At 41.5% G+C, this 20,248-nt stretch overlaps 1 protein-coding gene across 2 annotated transcripts in view; it reads right to left on the bottom strand.

Annotated features, from left to right (window-relative positions):
* Positions 1 to 20,248, bottom strand: part of Rtf1 (RTF1, Paf1/RNA polymerase II complex component) — a 60,340-nt gene that overhangs the window by 39,345 nt on the left and 747 nt on the right. Inside the window, exon 2 of one of the 2 annotated variants that reach the window (NM_030112.2) lies at positions 3,837 to 3,947. In NM_030112.2, the coding sequence (NP_084388.2) occupies positions 3,837 to 3,947 (111 nt within the window). Of the gene's footprint in view, positions 1 to 3,836; positions 3,948 to 20,248 lie in introns of those variants that run through there. The other variant, XM_017319319.1, reaches the window with a different exon arrangement.

Below are 20,248 nucleotides of genomic sequence, written 5' to 3'. Positions count from 1 at the left end.
TAATAAGCCCTGTCTCAAACAACATGGAGTGGTGGTGCACTCATTTAATCCCAGCATCCAGGAAGCAGAGGCACACCTTTGTAAATCTGAGGCTAGCCTGGTCTACATGGCAAGTTCAAGAACAGTCAGGACTACATAGGGAGACTCTGTCTCGAAAACAAAACAAAACCTTTGTTCTACAAAATTCAATACACTATTTTATGTTGGAAAAAGAAAATCAGAAATTCCACCAAGGCTATTTTTCTCCATCCTTTCCTCTTTTTGTGTACTGAAGTCAAAGTGTTATGACCTTCAGCTGCTGAAGTGTTCGTTTCAGTTTCTGAGGCTTGGTCCATATGAAACAGAAAAGGCCTTGCTAATTTTTATCGTAGCTCAAGAATCTTTACCCCAAATAATGCATCAATATATTTACTAAACTTAGGGTTTCCCCTTAAAAAATATTACACATAGAATATCCACTTATTCCCTCACCTATCGGATCTTATACTTACTGTCTAAGTACATATAGCTTACTCTAAATGGGAAACTGTTATCATTTCTATTTCCCATCTCCATATAAATCAAGTAGCTGTTCTCTTGCTGTAAAATCAGAGTGCTTTACTCCTTATGATAAACTATTCATTAATTCCCTCACCAAGCCCCTGCCAGACAGGGTCTCATGCAGCTCGACTGGCCTTAGACTTTTTAAGTAGGCACAGATGACCTGCACTCCTGACCATGTTGCCTGTACCTCCCAAGTTCTGGATTACAAGTTGTGGCCAAGCCGGGCGTGGTGGCGCACGCCTTTAATCCCAGCACTCGGGAGGCAGAGGCAGGAGGATTTCTGAGTTCGAGGCCATCCTGGTCTACAAAGTGAGTTCCAGGACAGCCAGGGCTACACAGAGAAACCTTGTCTCGGAAAAAAAAAAAAAAAAAAAAAACAAAACAACAAAAAACAAGTTGTGGCCAAGCTCCCACTGACCTTTTAAATTAGCTGTTCTTGGTTTGTGGCTCAGCAAGTAAAGGCATGTGCTACCAAGCCTGGCAACTTGAGTTTAATTCCTGAAACCCACATGAGGAAGTAAAGAACTCTTATTATAAGTTGTCATCTGACTTCTACATGTGCATAATGATAAGGGTACCCACACATAGAATACATTCATTCACATACAGAATAAATAAAAATTTTAAAATTAACCGTTCTCATCAATTTTCTGTACTCTAAAATCTAAGAGGACTAAAACATTTCTTTATACATATATTCATGTCTAACTAATGACAAAAGTATCCAGGTAGGGTGGCTCATACTTATAATCCCAGCACTTGGGAAGTGAAGGCAGGAAGACTGCTGCATCAAACTTACAAATAAACAAATAGAGAAAAATAAAGGAGCATGTTTTAAAAACTCTAGGAAGCCCCTGGCACATGTTTGTTCCATCTCACTGAGGATGGGCACTTCAACAACCAAAAAGATTTTCAAGGCTGGTTTGCAAATAGGAAAGATCCAAACGGCAAAGCAGAAACAACAGAGCACAGCACTGTTTTCCCAGACAGATGTGTGGATGCACATTATGGCAAAGAAAAAAAGATAATAGCCTCGATCTCAAATTTCTTATTTCATAAATCCCTCAAGAACCCCCACCCAACTTAAACTATCTACAGCCTAATTCTGGATCATGGTGCTGTCACTGAGTTCTCTAGTGCCAGAGTTGAATGAAAAATGATAAGGAAAAAAAAAAGACTTTATGTTACCTCCTAACTATCCAAACTAGTAAAACACTTGCTCTAACTTTGAAGTGCTCTGTACTGGGCTAGGTGGAAAGACGATCTTTCAGAATAGTTAACACAGAACTTACTACTCCCTATCAATCACACAGAGCTACAATAAGCCTGTGGGCAGGGGTTAGAGGGAGGAGACAGACTGCAGCAGAGGTTAAGAACATTTTATGGGTTGTTGAAGAAATGGCCAAGTGGTTAACAAAGCTTTGCTGCTCTGACAAAAGCTGGTATTCAATCTTAGTCCCAACAACAGGTAGTTCATAAGCATCTGTAACTGCAGCTTAAAGAGAATCTAATGCTGTCTCTGGTCCTCGCAGGCACTTGCACTCAAGTGCACATATGCACAGATATACAATTAAAAAAAAAACAAAACAAAAAAAAACAAACCTTAAAAGAACAATCTTAAGAGGTAAAAGCCGCTCCAAATTTCTTTCTGTGGTAAACAGGGCACAACCTAACAGCCAAGCTTTTCCTCATTGCATACACAAATAGCTGAGGTAACGTGCAATGCATGTTTTGTTTAAGTGGAAGATCTTGATATACAGTCCCAGCTAGTTTCAAATTCAAGATCCTCCTGCCTCAGCCTCTCCAAGGTTAAAGAAACCATACTTGGCTAAGGTAAAGGATATATGTAACCAGAACAAAGGGAACCCTAACTATAAAGATTTATCAGGACACAGTTTACTCTAACACACGCTATGGCTCTAATCCTGTGGAAGTCTGGAAGGATGAAGGGTAGGGTGGTGAAACAAGTCTCTAACTCCAGAATTTGGGAAGTAGAGTCAGGAGGCTTAGGAGTTTAAGGCCAGCCTCAGCCATATAGTGAGTTCCAAAGCAACCAAGGCTAACAGCAGAGGAAGACATCATCTCAAAACAAACAGTAACAAAACAAAGATCTTTCTGCATTGTTAATCCACTAAAAAGACAAAACTCAAAATCAAATTAGTTCATAGGCCTCAAAGATTTTGTAACAGACCAGCACTGGCAAAAGAATAAACATTTACTACTCTTGCTGTAGAAAGCAATTTTAGTTCTCTTGAATTATTTAACACTAAGAGAATATTACTATAGTCAATCAGAATACAAGCATTCAATTTACAGACAATGAGAAGTGGTAAATACTATTTAGGTTAATTAAACTTTGTGTTATTAAATAAACATTTTTAAATTTACGGTTAAAAGTATTCTCTTAGGCTGTAGAATAAGCGAGTGAACAAAAGGATAGTCTTTCCCTCTCTCCCTCCCTCCCTCAGTACAGGAAATCATGCAGGGGAAACATTCTTTAAGTCAGTCGAGAACACCTATCCCTTGTCTTCCTCAGATTCTGGGTCTTTTAAAGCTTTGCTTTTGCTCCTGGACAATTTGAGAAAACTGCCTTGATTTAGACAACAACAGCTTCCTTTTTACCTTCCTCTAAAGTCAATACCATTACTTTCAGGAATGGCATATCAATCTCCCCAAAGAAGCTTTGTGTCTCAAAGTATTTATCACTAAAATAAATATAGCATATACATTTTTTATGTATAATTTTTCTCCTATATAACTCAGGCTGGCTTTGAACTCTTGATCCCACTGTTTCAGCTTCCTGAATGCTGAAATTATAGGCATGCATCACAATGCCTGACTTAGAATTTGTTTTCTAACATAAAAGCAGTATTTAAAAGATGACTTTTTAAAACAATGATGGGGGGAGGGGTGGGGGGAGGCCTAAAGAGACAGCTCAGTGGTTAAGAGCACTATCTGTTCTTCTAGAGGTTCTGAGTTTAATTCCCAGGAACCACATGGTGGCTCACAACTATCTATACTAGGATCTGATGCCCTCTTCTGGCATGCAAGTGTACATACAGATAAAGCACTCATAAATAAATAAATCTTTAAAAAAAAGAAAAAGACTAACGCTTGGCCCTTCTAAAACAGAGAATGGCCACCATAATGTAAAGGTCTGCTCACACAATTTCTGTTCCCTACCCAGCTCTGTCAGGTCTTAGGTTACAGTCTTGGTTTAAGGCAGCATCACCAAGTCAGGACCCTTCCACAAACACTCGCCAATCATCCAGGCCTAACTCCTCCACACTCACCTCATCATCACTGTCGGAGGTCTCTGAATCTGATGAGGCTGCAGGCTGACTCACAGGAGGCTCCTTCTCCTCGGAGTCACTGCGCTTCCGTTTCGCCAGGGACAAGAGCTCCTAATTGGGCAGAAATGGTCACGTCAGTTTTGCTCACCAGAAAAGTGTAATGAAATGGCCATTCTCCCCAGGATCTTTTTTTCTACACGCCTGTGCTTTCACCTGAAGTACACACCCATAAGCACTGAGCACAAGAGCAGAGACAGATCACCAATATTCCCATGCAAACTTAAACTCCAAAATCTGTCCTCCTTTAAGGGAGTGAAATAGGAAATGGAACTGGAGCTACTTGAAGCTTTCAGATTTCTCTCTAAACTGCTAAGTACTGACCACCCATACTGAACAGCCAGAGCTATGGATGCAAAGGGAATCTGCTTCATGTTTTAAATGGCAGATAGTCAACACTCCAAGGATCTTTTATTGTCTTCCATAGTAAAATTAGCACCTGTAGCTACCTAAGCTATTCTACCTAAGCTTACAAACTATAAGTTTCTGAGGTCATTTTATATTTTGAAAATGTAAAATAGAAAAAGGAGTTATATTTCTGAAGGATATAGTCCAAAGTCACAAAGTAAGGAGGATGCTGGCCAGAATTCTAATCCAAAAATCCCAACACTCCCATTCACCATCTCTACCTTGTCTTGGTAGTGGTGATGATGGTGGTTGTCTGCTGTCTCATGGTTTCCCACTACTTCTCCCATATACTCAGTCCAGTTATTAAAAGACATGACAAAGGGTCACTGGTTCCACTCCCTGCAATAACAATACCAGCCGACAATTACTGTTCTTTCTAGATGCCAGCTAAGTCTCTCAGCATCTGACACTTAACTCTTCACAACAACCCACAATATATATTGTCATCATCCTCATTTAAAGATAAGGAAGCATCTAGAGGGCTAGTGAGACGGCTCAGTGCTTGCTGGAAAAGCCTGATGACTGGAGTTTGGTCCTCAGAATCCACGAAAAAGTGGAAGGAGAGAAAAGACTTCATGAAGCTGTCCTCAGACTTCCACATGTATTTCAGCCCATATGCACACATCAAACACACACACAATTTTACACACATATTTTTAAAAAATGGACTGCATATTTTTATTTTATATACATTAGTGTTTTGCCTGCGTATGTTTGTCTGTGTGAATGTGTTGAATTCCTCAGAACTGGAGTAACAGTTGTGAACTGTCATGTGGGTGCGAGGAATTGTGCAGCTAGTGCTCTTAATCACCGAGCCAACTCTCCAGCCCTACACACACGTTTTTAAAAGTAGCGTCTGGAGCAGGATAAGTTGAGTAACATCACTAAGCTATATAATGCACTTAGTAACAGCTAGCACATGAGAGTGCAGGATCTGAACCTGGCAATGGAATCCTGGCTCCTAATGCAGTTATGATCTACTAGTCTAAAACATTTTCTACTGAGCCAAAGAAGGTGCAGTTAATTGCTACTGGCAGTAATGATCCTTGATGATCATAGTACTATGCAATTAGAAGGGAAGTACAGGACAGATTTTAAAGTACTAGACTGCTACAAAGCACCTGTTTTCTCCTGCCAGTCTCTTTCTATTTTAGGAGTACTGTCCTTCCTTGGACAGAATGAGAAAATGACCTTCTGAGATTAACAGTTGGCACACTCTTCTTCATAAGTAGCCATGAGATGTCTGTCACTCTTCTCATGTCACTAGAGAACAAGCACACCAGACTCTGACAAGGTTAGAAGTCACAAGAACATCACCCTTTTGACCAGAGGTAATTCCTATAGACCAAGTACATAGTATAATATTTACGCTTAATGCTTTAAAAATAATTGCTGGGCATGGTGGTACCTGCCTTTAGTCCTGGCACTTGGGAAGTAAAGCCAGGTGGATCTGTGTTGAAGCCAGCCTGGTTTACAAATCAAGTTTCAGGACACCAGGGCTACACAGAGAAACCGGTCTCAAAAAAACAAAAACCAAACCAAACCAACTAAGCAAGCAAGCATCCAAACAAAAAGGTATCATTCACATTGGTGGTTTTAAGAAACCAGCAAATACATAGTTTAATACCCAAATCAATATATAGAATCCCACTATCCCTCTAAATTTCCTCCTCCTCTCTTCTCCTATTCTCCAGTAACCACAGATACATTTTTACATTTCCCATCTTGATAGATATGACCATTAGAGACTGGTTCAAGAATGGAATCATATGATCTGTAGCTGCTTTGAGTGTGGCTTACTTTTTGTTGTAATATGTGTGTGTGTGTGTGTGTGTGTGTGTGTGTGTGTGTGTGTGTGTGTGTGTGTGTGTAGAAGAGTGGGGGCATGGCTCGGTGAATAGGTGGAAGTCAGAGGACAACTTTTGAGTGTCTGCTCTCTCCTTCTACCATGTGGGTCCAGGGGACCAAACTCAGGTTGTCAGGCTTGGCAGCAAGCATCTTTACCATCATTTCATCACTGGTATGAATATGGCTTCTTTCATTCAGAATTATACATCTGACATTCATCTATATTGCAACATGTAAACAGTAGTCTGTCTTTTTTAAAATCATTTTATTCATTCACATTTCAAATGATAACCCCCTTCCCAATTATCCCTCCACAACACCCCATTCCCATCCTCCCTCCCCTTTGCTTCTATGAGGGTGCTCTTCCACCCACTCATTCACTCCCACCTCACCCCTCTAGCATCCCCCTATGTTGGGGCATCAAGCCTCCCACCCCTCCCACTGATGTCAGATAAGGCCATCCTCTGCTACATATGTATCTGAAGTTATGGTTCCCTCCATGTATGCTCTTTGGTTGGTGGTTTAGTCCCTGAGAACTATGGGTAATCCAGTTAGTTGATACTGTTCTTTGTGTGGGGTTGCAATCCCTTTCAGCTCAGTCAGTCCTTCCCCTAGCTTTTCCACTGGGGACCCCAGACTCAGTCCAATGGTTGGCTGTGAGTATCTGTGTCTGTGTTGGTCAGGTGCTGGTAGAATCTCTCAGGGAATAGTCATACCAGGCTTCTGTCAGCAGAAACAGAAACTACCCATCATAAATGTACTGCACTGGGTTTACCATCTTCCTATTAGAGTAGGAGCAAAGATGCTATATTTTTGCTAAATAGTAGATATAGACATTTTAGGGTTTTTTGTTTGGTTGGTTGGGTGGCTTTTGGTTTTTCGAGACAGGGTTTCTCTGTATAGCCCTGGCTGTCCTGGAACTCACTTTGTAGACTAGGCTGGCCTCAAACTCAGAAATCCACCTGCCTCTGCCTCCCAAGTGCTGGCAGTCACCACTGCCTTTCCTTCAGACTCTGTTCCAGACTCTGTCTTTCCTTTGGACAGGCTAAAGTCATCGCCATTGGATCCTAGGAGCCTCTTGCTTCCCTGGAGTCTGGGACTTTCTAATGGCTATTCCCCAGTTACTCATCTCCCACTGCTACATGTTTCTATTCAATTTCCTGACCCTCTGTACTTCTCTCCTATCCCTTCCTGCCTCCCCCTTCCCCCTCCCCTCCTCTCTCCCTCCCAGGTTCCTCCCTCCCTCGTTACCCCCTGTGATTATTTTGTTCTCCATTCTATGTATGATTGAAGCATCTGGTCTGTCTCTTTTTTTTTAATTTATTTATTCATTATATATATATATATATATGTAAGTACACTGTGGCTGTCCTCAGATACTCCAGAAGAGGGCATCAGATTTCGTTACAGATGGTTGTGAGCCACCATGTGGTTGCTGGGATTTGAACTCTGGACCTTCTCGGAAGAGCAGTCGGCGCTCTTAACCACTGAGCCATCTCGTCAGCACCGTCTGTCTCTTTTTTTAAAAAGATTTTATTTTTTTTTAGATTTATTTTATGGGCATGAGTGTTTTGCCTGCATGTATGTATGCATACTACCAAATGGGTGCCTAAGTAACTCAAGAGAGCCTTGGCTTCCCTGGAACTGGAATAACAGATAGCTACCGACAGCTACGGATACCATGTGGGTACTGGGAACAGAGTCCAGATCCTTTCCAAAGTCAACAAATGCTCTTCATCACTGAGCCATCTCTCCAGTCCTATTATATTACTTTAAATTATGTGAATATGTGTGTGTGTGTGTGTGTGTGTGTGTGAGCTTGTGCACATGTGAGTGCAGGTGTGTGTGGAGTCCAGAAGAGGGCAGCATCAGATCCCCTGGAGTTAGAGGCAGCTGGTAATTGCCTGCAGGGGTTCTGGGAACCTAACCAGTACCCCGGAGCTCTTGACTCTAGCTGCATATATATCAAAAGATGGCCTAGTCGGCCATCACTGGAAAGAGAGGCCCATTGGACTTGCTAACTTTATATGCCCCAGTACAGGGGAACACCAGGGCCAAAAAGGGGGAGTGGGTGGGCGGGGGAGTGGGGGTGGGTGGATATGGGGGACTTTTGGTATAGCATTGGAAATGTAAATGAGCTAAATACCTAATAAAAAATGGAAAAAAAAAAAGAATACTAATTGCTCTAAACCCAAGCCATCTCTCCAGCCCCAATTTGTCCATTTTTAATAGTAAACTTCATTCCACTGCAAGAATGTACCTCAGCATATTATCACCTACCAGATACTTGGACTGTTTCCATAAGTTGGACAATTGCATGTTCACAGTTTCCATCTCACCCGGATAAAATCTAGAAACAGGATTGTGTGTGAGCGTGGTGACCGCCTTTACTATTACCTTCTGCCCTAAAGGCAAAATTACAAACTTAAATTTTTAAATTTTATTTGTTTATTATTATTATTTTGGGTTTTGAGACAGGGTTTTTCTGTGTACCCCTGTCTATCCTGGAACTCACTCTGTAGACCAGGCTGGCCTCACACTCAAAAGAGATCTGCTTGCCTCTGCCTCCCGAGTGCTGGGATTAAAGGCGTGCACCATCACTGTCTGGCTAACCTCAGAATTTTTATTACATTTATTTGTGTGTTTGCATATGCACAGTAAGGTTGCAGGTTCAAAGGACAGCCTGTGAGAGTCAGTTCTCTCCTTCCATCAGAACTTTCACCTGAGTATTCAGGTAGTCCAGCTTGGCAGCAGGCACCTGTACACACAACCTTGCATTGCTATGAATACTGTAGAATTCCAGTTTTAACATCAACTCATTACAACAGGAATTTGGATACATTTTTGCTGTGGTCTGAAAGTGCTTTGTTTCTCTGAACTCTTGCAGCAGTTTGTTTCAATTCTGAAACAGACTCTCACTATCTGGCCCTGGTTGGCCTGAAACTCACAGAGATTTGCCTACCAAGTGCTAGGACTATGCATGTGGCACAACATCCAGCTTCTTGCAGTAATTTAACCCAAAGAGATTTACTTTTTGGTATTCAGAGGAAAGGAATCTGATTTGGCTATGATATGCATAAGTGGGGCTTTGGGAAGCTACAACCTCATGACTGAATCCTGACAGCTTTGTAAGCAGACAGACAAATTGTTATTCATGTGTCTTACCATGATGTGATACAGCTGGAGTCTGTACCATGCTGTTGCCCTCCGGCCTCCAAAACTGTGAGCTGAGTACCCCTTTCTCCCTAAGAAGTAATCTAATTCATTACAAGAATGAACTTTTAACTGTAGCTGGCAACTAAGTCCTACCCTGAAAAAGTAGCTATTACCTTCAGTAGATTCATTAAAACTACTGAAATCGGGTAAGCAGGATGGCTCAGCAGGTAAAAGGAACCAGGCACTGAGCCTGAAACCACATTCAATCGCCAGAACTATATGATGAAAGGACAGAACCAACTACCTCAAGTTGACCTCCGACCTCCACAAACCTGTGCACACACACCTTCTATGGCACATGGATCTGTAACCTCAGCACCTGGAAGACTAAAGAAAGAAAACTGACATGAGCTTGAGGCCTGCCTGGGATTTCCAGACCATCCTGGGCCAGAGAACAAGACCCTGTAACCAAAAAGCCAGACAAACCTAACAAATGGCTTTCTATCAATGAGCAAATGTACCACACGATCAAACTCTCACTTTGTGTAGAATACTAGCTATAATAGTGTGGAGACAACAAAGACCTTTACAGTATAAAAACTGCCCTCTCCACTTCCGGAGCTCAGTACTGAATGCTACATGGGGGAACTCCTGCTCAAACTACTCTATGACTTAGTCCCTTATGTCCTAATGAGGGCTTCCAGGTACAGACAGCTAGAACAATGTGCCAATGAAAAGTCTCTACAACACTGCACAAATGTAGACTGTTATTATTTTTATTTACATGTGTGTGTATCTCTGTGTCATGTATGTGCCATGTGTTTATGTGTGCCTGCAGAAGAGAGTGCCAGATTGCCTAGAGCTAAAGTTATAGAAGGCTATGAACCACCTGACAGGAATATTGGGAACCAAGCTTGGGTCCTCTGGAAGAGTAGCAAATACTCTTAACTGTTAGCCATCTTGCCACTCTCAACATGAAGAGATTATTAAGTGTGATTTATTTAGATTCATTTAGAAGTTGATATCTGTACTGATTTGGTATCAGTTTAAAACAAAACAGCTACATATATAAGGGGCAAACTATCTTGCCTTTCTCCTATACTCACTCCATGATGCCATGCTGGTGATCACACTATGTCCAGTGATCTCTTTCACTACCTTCCCTGTATTTCATCTCATCCACTGAAAGCCTTCACCTTTATCTTGACATGTCTTAAGGAGAATGCAGTGTGAGGTGATAGCACGATCTACACTAAAGATGTGCTTACTGTAGTCTCAGTGCCAAATCCACTACAGGTCTGGCTGTCAAGAAATGCCACATTTAGCTTCCGCACCAATTTCAATGACTATTCAAAGGGCACATTTAATTAGAGAGCACAAATTGAGACCTAAAATAAAGCAAGAGATTGGAATTGATAACATAAACTAATAATCTGAGATAGTAGAGAGCCAGGTATCAGGTGTGGCAGCACAAATTTTTAGTCCCAGCACTTGAAAGGCAGAGGCAGGTAGATTCCTTGCCTGCATAACAAATTCCAGGCCAGTGAGCACTACATAGTAATATCCTGTCTTGAAAAGAAAAAGAAAAAGGGGTGGGGCTAAAGCTCAGTAGTAGAGCATCTGATAGTACCCTTAAGGTACTTGGGCACAATCCTCAATATTTAAACAAACAAACAAAGCAGAGAGGATAAAGGTTCACATGGATAAAATTCTTAAAGTTCACAACTCATTAAGATGCTAAGCTATTTTTTTTTTACTTAATCCTACAAACATAATTAATACCCAACAGCTAGGTATTATTTGCCTTGAAACTATCCTGATTTTTAGCATTGAAACCCTTGTACTCATAGGAAGACCTCAGTCCAGGCAAACTAAAATGCTTGGTCGCCTTACTACCAGCACCTATTATGTTCCAAGCATAGGGTAAATGACAGCAAAGAAAAGATACAAACGTCCACAATTTCATGGAAATCAGGACAAGAGTAGGAGACAGTCAGGAAAATAAATCAGTGGACAAATCTAAGTGCTAAGACAGAAGTGAGTCAAGAACACGGGACGGGGTGGGGGGAGGGTGTATTATCTGCAGCAATGAGAGTAGGAAAAAGCTTTCTGAAGGCTCAAATTAGAAACTTTTAGAAGGGAAAGGAGGGGATATGAGGTTCCCAAGGGAGGAGGCCTCCAGGACAGCTAAGGCCACGGAACTGATAATGTTGGCACAAAGAAATGAAAGAGAAACTGTCACTGATGTTTAAAGCAAGAGGAGGAGGGGAATAAAATGAGGTGGGTCAGAATAAAAAGAAAGCAGGGTCAGGAGTAGGGATTTTGTCTGAAGGCAGCAAGAAATCCCCAAATGGTTTGAAGTAGAGGAGTAACCTATCCAGTACAGACTTCCCAGGAGTCCTTAGGGCCCAGGGGTAAGTGTAAAGGGTCAATCTGAGGATCATTCCATCCTGAGCAGAGAACAGTGGCCCGACAAAATAAGCGCCCACTGGGATGAAGAGAATGTGGAAGACCCAAGAGGTGCAAAGAACTACAATCCACGGAATGTTGTATTCAAGTTGTTTGTGGTATGCCAGATGGTGGTGGCTCACGCCTTTGATCCCAGCACTCGGGAGGCAGAGACAGGTGGATTTCTGAGTTTGAGGCCAGCCTGGTCTACAGAGTGAGTTCCAGGACAGCCAGGGCTATACAGAGAAACCCTGTCTCGGGGGCAGGGGGGGGGGGGGAAGATGTCTGTGGTATTATTTCTTTTACAGAGACACTGGCAGAGGAATGTGATCCAAATAGTGGGCCCTGGTTATTTTTTAAGAGCAAGGAAGGGAAAGGAGTGTGGTGAAGCGATGGCTCAGGAGGTAAAGGTGCCCAAGCATGACAAGCAAAGTCCCATCTCTGAGACCCATGTGGTAGAAAGAGCCAACTCCCCAAAGTTGTCCTCTAACCTACACATGCATGCACACATTAAAACAAAAACCCAAGATGGAAGGAAGGAAGGAAGGAAGGAAGGAAGGAAGGAAGGAAGGAAGGAAGGGAGGGAGGGAGGGAGGGAGGGAGGGAGGGAGGGAGAAAGGAAGGAAGGAAGGGAGGGAGGGAGGGAGGGAGGGAGGGAGGGAGGGAGGGAGGGAGGGAGGGAGGGAGGGAGGGAGGGAGGGAGGAAGAGAGAGCTCAGGGTAGAATGTTTATCTAGAATGTAAGGTCATAGGTTTGAACCCTCACACTACATAAACCAGGCATGGTGGCTCGCACTCATAATCTTAGTATCTAAGAGGTATAGGGAAAAGATCAGAAATTCAAAGTCACTGGCTACATGTTCTGGACCACCCTGTTTCCAAAAAATAGAGCAAACCCCTTGTTTTTCTGATTTTAAATTTTGGGAGGTTTTGTTTGTTTTTACTATCACATTTGTTTGTTTATTGTGTATGTGTGCATGCCAGCATGCCCCATATACACATGCCCGCCACAGTGCACACGTGGAGGTCAGAGGACAATGTGCTGCTGTTAATTCTTTCCTTCTACCATGTGGGTCCCAGGGACTGATCTCACAGCATCTGGGGCAAGTGCCTTTACCTACTGAGCAATCTCATCAGACCAAACAAAACTCTTCTGAAATACTAATTTTATTCTGAAATACTAATTTCAGAATAAAATAATAATTCTTTAACTTGCACATAATCAGCACTCAATATGGCAACCTTCCCTTCAAATTCCCATCAAAGTTATTACAAATGGAAAACAAATATGGAGCTCTAGAAATGTCTAAATATTGTAGAACCGACGTGACACTCATGCCCGAGTGAGCAGAAAGGAGAAAGAGGAGGGCTTGCTTATGTTATGCTGCCTTCCTCATTTCCTCTAGGAAATGATTCTGTGTAGGGCGTCATGCCTCAGCTAACTTTCTGAAATATTCTCATCGAGCCCAGGCAGGCATCACACTCACTATGTGGCCAAGGATGACTTTGGGCTCCTTAATCTTCCTGCCTCCACCTCCCAAGTGTGGTATTACAGTGTAAGTTACCAGGACTGGATTCTTGTAGGTGGTTCTAAATTCAGTCAACTGGTAAAGATCAACTATCCAATCACTCCTCCTCTGTGTGTGTGTGTGTGTGTGTGTGTGTGTGTGTGTGTGTGTGTGTGTGTGTGTGTGAGGGGTCTTGAGGGTCACAGAAGCAAGGCCAGCACTCTACTACTGAATCATTCTGCCTTATCCCTTTGGTTTGTAACTTTTTAAAAATTATATTTGTCTATTTGTCTGTCTTTCTGTGTGTGTGTCTGTCTGTCTGTCTCTCTCCATCTATCTATAAGTCTATCTACTTACCTCTATCTATCTATCTATCTATCTATCTATCTATCTATCTATCTATCTATCTATCTATCTATCTATCAGCCTGCCTGCCTGCCTGCCTGCCTGCCTGCCTGCCTGCCTGCCTACCTGTGTGTGTACACTTGAGTACCTTGGCCTGCATGTGAAAGTCAAAATACAACTTTCAGGAGATGGTTCTCTCCTTCTGTCATGTGGGCCCCAAAGACTGAATTCAGGTCATTAGGCTTGGTAACAGAACCTTTACCTGAGCCATCTCAGGGGCTCCCCCTTAGTCTTTGAAGACAAAACCTCACATGATTGAAACTGGCCTCCCCTTGTGCCTAGAGTAATGGGACTTTAAATATGAACCACTACATGTGGCTAAGGATTTTTTTTAATCTCAGACTACAGTAAAAAAGCTACATATCCATTATATAGTTAAATGAAATACAAGTTTATTGAAACAATACTTATCCAATAAATGTTAAGTTTTCTATTCAAGTTCATTTTACTCTTAATGTCACCTATAATCCATTAACCTTGTGTGGTGCTTTGAATATGCTTGGCCCATGGGAAGTGGCACTATTAGGAGGTGTGACCTTGTTGGAGGAAATGCATCACTGTGTGGGTGGGCTTTGAAGCTCCGCCCAATGCAGAAGATAGTAGTCTTCTCTGGTTTGCCTTTGGACCAAGATGCAGAACTCTCAGCTCCTCCAGCCTCAAGCCTGCCTGGAGGCTGACATGCTTCCGGCCATGATGATAATGGAGCCAGTTGGCCAGCCTCAATTAAATGTTGTCATTTATGAGTTGCCTTGGTTATGGTGTCTCTTCACAGCAATTAAACCCAGACTAAGACAACTTGACTTCTGAATCCTCAGAGTTAAAACATTTTCTGTTTCTACAGTTAGGTAAGGTGGTTCTCATCTTTAATGGCAGCACTTAGGAGACTAAGGGAAAAGGACTATTCTGAATTTAAAGCCAGCCTGCATTATACAATAAGATCCTATACCAAAAAAACCTTGAGTTTCACATGTACAGACCTCCTCACTTACTCTGGATTTCTTTCACTTTTCCCACCTAGCTTCTTGTGTACACGCTGGTTCCTCAAAAGCGAACACACAGTATCTTCCCCTTTATTCCTCATTCTCCTAATCTTTTCTTTTTTTCTTTTTTTTTTTAAGAATTATTTATTTATTTTATGTATAAACTGCTGCTGTCTTCAGACACAGAAGTGGGCATCAGATCCTATTACAGATGGTTGGGAGCCATCATGTGGTCGCTGGGAACTGAACTCAGGACTCCTGGAAGAGGATTTTAGTGCTCTTAACCACTGAGCCATCTCCGCAGCCATAATCTCCTTTTCCTTAACATCTGTTCCAGGTCTCAGCTTAAATGTCATCCTTATCAGGGCAGTAATAAGCCTGACATATACCAGCCCTTCCTTCATAACCTGCGATCCAAATCCTGCCTTTTCTTTGCCACCTATCTCTAAGGTCCTTGAAGGCAGCAGACACTTCTACTCCATTCATCTAACCTAAGCCATTCATTGAAAAACAACAATCTCTACTCTTCAATGAGCAATAAATATACTGAAGGACCAAGTCTAAAACAAGTTTTGAGTTAGTAAGATGGCTCAGCAGAAAAGGGTGCACGCTGCCTTCAAGCCTGATAGGCTGCGTTCAGGTCCCAGAACCTTAAAACCTGAACCATGAAAGAAGAGAACCACTTATATACTCTGGCTACCACACTTGTGCTCCCTACCCAAATGAAGAAAATACAGAAAAGGATTTTTAAATGGGTTTTGTATTTTTCTAAAAAGTTTTGGTATAGGGGTTGGAGATAGAGATCAGTGCTAGAGTGTTTTCGTGTGCTCTCAGGAATGAACACACAGCTACACAGACAGACAGACTACACACACACACACACACACAAACAGAATTAATCAAAGCTGCTAAAGACTTCACTCTTCTCTAACCATTTGCAAATAAAAGCCAACTGAAAATAATTTAGTAAATAAGCTGAATCAAGCTACATATAACATTATTATACAAACTTAAAACTTCACAAGTTAACACTGCCACTCACAAATTCATTACAGCCTTCAAAATCTGCCCGACTAACATAAAACAAAATTAAGAAAAAGTGTAATTTTAAACTTCCAAGTTTTATAAGAAACATTTATAGGATACTGTATATCAATGGTTTATACAATATGCTAAACAGAGGCCACTAGAAAATATCTAGTGGGCCTATTCAAAATAAAAACTATTTTTTTTTTTTAGTATGGGGGTTGAAACTTAAAGCCTCCTGCATGCTAGGTGAGCACCCTAACGTTAAATCTTATCTCTAGCTCTCTTCTTGCCTTTTGAAATGGTTTCACCAGGTTGCGCAGTCACTCTAGCCTTCAGCTTACAAGCAAGCCCTAACCTTGTGATTCTCCCGCTTTGGCCTGAGTAGAGTGGCTGGGATTACAGGCTGTGCCACCAGGTCATCTTCAAAGGCAAATTTCATTGCTGTCACTTCAAGTTGATGAGAAACAAACAAAGAACAACAAAGTTTCTATGAAACAAGAATAGTGGCTCACATGTACCCCTGAGACTTGCAAGACCGAGGGAGACACACTGTCATAAGTTTCAGGCAAGCTTGGCTACAAGTGAGACACTTTCAACAGAAAGAACAAGGAATGAAAAGAAAGGAAGAAAACTATAAAACATTTTAGTTATATATACACTTAAACAAGTATGGAAAAGGCAAAGCAGGAAGCTGGGTGGGGGGGCCTTGGTATGTAGTCCTGTCTGGCCTTCCTGAGGGCTAGGATTACAGCTGTGAACTTTCCTGGCAGGTTAGGGCTGAGTAAGACACCAACGACAAGTATCCTGCAATTAAAAATGGGAAAACAATAATGTGGCCAATTTTTTTTAAAAGAGTCACTATCAGTTTACATGCAAAAGGAAAATCTTCCGAGGCTCAGAAGTATAGCTTAGTGGCAGAGCATGTTCCCAGTGTGTGTAATGCCTTGGGTCTGATTCCCAGCGGTTTACACATACACACACAAACACACACACGCGCACACACACACCTCCAAATTTTCAAATTGAGATCAGAGTTTTGGAACTGGCAATATAGGCTCAGTTGGTACAATGCTTGCTAACCTCTCTAATTTCATCTCCAGCACCACATAATATGTGGTGCATGATGCATGCACTCAGGATGCATGATGACCTAGGTTCAATGCCAGCAGCAACAACAAAAACCATCCCACCAGTAAATCTGTATTATAGATTTAAGTGAACTACCAGCTTTGGTATTTTAAATAGCTGTCAAGTTCTTTGGGTTGCAGGTATGCCCTTACCTTGGATATAATACAGGAAACACAAGCAGCTATTTCTCTCCCCAACTAGTTATAATGTCTTACTAAGAAAGATGAACTTACATACAAACAGTGGTCTCAATGATGAGCATGAATCATAATTGCCTGGCCTGTACCTGTTACAAATATAGAATCCAGGACTTTAGTCTCTGGGGTCTGGTTTAGTAGAGGTAGGAACTATGCCCCATACCCCCACCCAACCTATTTTATTTTACTTGATCATGTGTGCCTTTCTAAAACTGGTACATATACATCATACATAGTGTTGGGTTTTTACAGTCAATCTACATTCTAAATAAGCACCCAAGGTGGCTTCTTACCCTGCTTATCCACCTGTCCTTCAATACTAAGTTGGAGGTGTTATAGTAATTCTGACAGAATGGCTTAGATTCCTAACTAGAAAACTTAGGGACAGGTCCTCCTTACTAACTGTGCACCACTCTTCTATTGTTAAGCCACTTGCAGATCTGTCATAGTTTGCTCTTTCTTCAAGGATCATGAACTGGTGAGATGTCTCAGCAGGTAAGAGCACTGACTGCTCTTCCAAAGGTCCTGAGTTCAAATCCCAGCAACCACATGGTGGCTCACAACCATCCATAATGAGATCTGTGCCCTCTTCTGGAGCATCTGAAGACAGCTACAGTGTACTTATGTATAATAATAAGTAAATCTTTGGGCCTGAGCAAGCAGAGTTGACTGAAGCTAGCAGAGGTCCTAAACTTCAATTTCCAACAACCACATGAAGGCTCACAACCATCTGTACAGCTACATTGTATTTACATATACAAAATATATAAATCTTTAAATCTTCAACAAAAAAAAAATCACGAACTAAACCAGTGTCAAACCTCCAATGAAAATTCAGCAGTAAATGGCACAGACCAAAGCCATCTTGGTCAGGAAAGATCCAGGATGGAATGGTTATGTTTTGTGGCTTCCTAAAATCCTAAGTCAGGTTGACTAAATTTCTTCTAAAAGACTCTGGTAAAGTCACCTGAGACAGAGAGCCAAGCACAGCGCAAAACAGACAAAAACAAAACAAAAAAACCCAAAATCCCAGAAGGCACTAGTGTCCCTGTTAGGATGTACAAGGAAAGGAACTTTTGATCCAGTTCTGATGCCCTCTTCTGGTGTGTCTGAAGACAGCTACAGGGTGCTCATATAAATAAAAATAAATAAAATCTTTAAAGATTTATTTATTTTAATAACCTTTAAAGATTTATTTATTTATTTTATGCATATGAGTACACTGTAGCTGTCTTCAGACAGCACCAGAAGAGGGCGTCAAATCTCATTATGGATAGTTGTGAGCCACCATGTGGCTGGGACTTGAACTCAGGACCTTTGGAAGAGCAGTCAGTGCTCTTAACCGCTGAGTCATCTCTCCACCCCAGCCCACCCCAAACACTTTCTAACTGATTTGATAACTTATTTAGTGTACCTTAAAAACCCGAGTTTTAGTAACATGGAAATTAGCTGTGAAACATTATTCTCTAGCTGGGCACGAAGCTGGATGTAGTGATGCTTCAAGTCTGCAATCACAGCATTCTGGACGCTGGGGCAGGAGAATTTTTAAGTTCAAACCCAGCATGGACTTCACAGCAAGATCCTTCCTCATAAACAAACCAAGGTTCTGGAGAGATGGTTTGGCTGTTACAAGAACTTGCTGTTTGCAGAAGACCTGGGTTCCCAGTACCCACATGACAGCTCATAACTGTAAGGCCAGTTCCAGGGAGTCTAATACCCTCTTCTGGCTTCTGTGGGCAGTGGGCAACAGGCACACACATGGTCCAGATATACACATGAAGGAAAGACATTCATACACATCAAAAAAAAGAAATCTTTTTAAAAAAGAAACAAATCAAAATGATAATTTTTTAAAAGCGCACTTTTTTTCATTTTGCATTGTGTAAAACTAAAAGACTATACTAACCTGATGTGGTAGAAACATTATGGATGTAAATGGGTTAAATTCCAATTTTACTACTTACTAGTGAATTGCTTTAACTTCTTTAATCTTGTTTTCTTGTAAATGTAAAGTGGAAAAAATAAGGTCAACTGACCATGACTTGAAAATGTGACAATGTAAATTGAGCACTTCACATCTACACTCCACAGACCAGCAAACAGAGGGGAGGGGGTACGATAGAGACTCTAATGTTTCTACCAGTCTAAAAACTTATCAACAAAACTTTTATAGATAGCAAGACATATTTTAGTAGATTTTTAGGAGTCTTTCAATGAACATGCCTTCAATTTATTCACTTAATTCCTATCCCTATACAGGGGTCCCTGTCCTTAGTCCTTCTACTAGCCCCATTACTTTCCTACTTCCCTGCCACCTTTTTAAAGGTATCCATTACTTTCTCTCTTTCTTTCTCTCTCTTTTTTATTCCTTTCTTAAGGCAGGTGTGGTGACCCATGTCTGTAACCCCCTGTACTTAAGAGGACAAGGTAGGAGAACTGGTTTAATTCAATGATAGACCAGGCTATAGTTTGAGATCCTGTGTCAAAAGGTAATGTGTGTGTGCGCATCTTGTTCTTTAAACCTTACAAGTTCTTCCCTCATAAGAGCCCTCCCTTTTCTTTCTTTTGTTTTTGAGGTGTTTGTTTGAGACAGGGTTTCTCTGTCCTGGACTCATTTTGTAGACCAGGCAAGCCCTCCCTTTTCAAGTCCTAATTAAACCTGAGACCTCTAGTCTATTACTAAGGACTCCCAAGAAGCCTTTTATACAAATACTTTGTAGTTTATACCAACATTTTTTATTATAAACATTTGTTTTATGCAACTGTCCAATTCAATACATGAGGCTGATATTATATGTCCATTTTACAGTGGAAACCAAAGGTAAATGGCTAGAAAGAAATTAGGAATCAGAATTACAGATTCTGAGTTTAGTACTCAATCTACTCCATTTATAAAGCTTCCTACCCTTCCTTTATGTCATTTACTCATGAAACATGGAGGAAATCATCTCCTGATACCATCAGAGTACTACTACACAAACAGCTTCCTCCCTGCAGTGTTTTTTTAAAGTACAGAAGCAATGCCGGGTACTCCAAGACGCTAAAGCCACAAGTTACTTTCAGTACTTCTCAGATCTTCAAGTGAAAAAGAATTCTATGCTGCTGCATAAAAGAGGCTGAGCGCTTGGAACACAGTCTCTCTCTGCTGCCCTACAATTCAAACTTCCAGTTATCTGCCCTCTCTCCTCCTCCAAAGAGTTTTTTGTCAGACATCCCAACGAGAACCCATTTCGACCGTAAATGATCATA

Source organism: Mus musculus, chromosome 2 (assembly GCF_000001635.26).
Source record: "Mus musculus strain C57BL/6J chromosome 2, GRCm38.p6 C57BL/6J".
In the NCBI taxonomy this organism is placed as follows: domain Eukaryota; kingdom Metazoa; phylum Chordata; class Mammalia; order Rodentia; family Muridae; genus Mus; species Mus musculus.
Note: the sequence above shows the minus strand (reverse complement) of the source record. Positions and strands in the feature narration are given on the sequence as shown.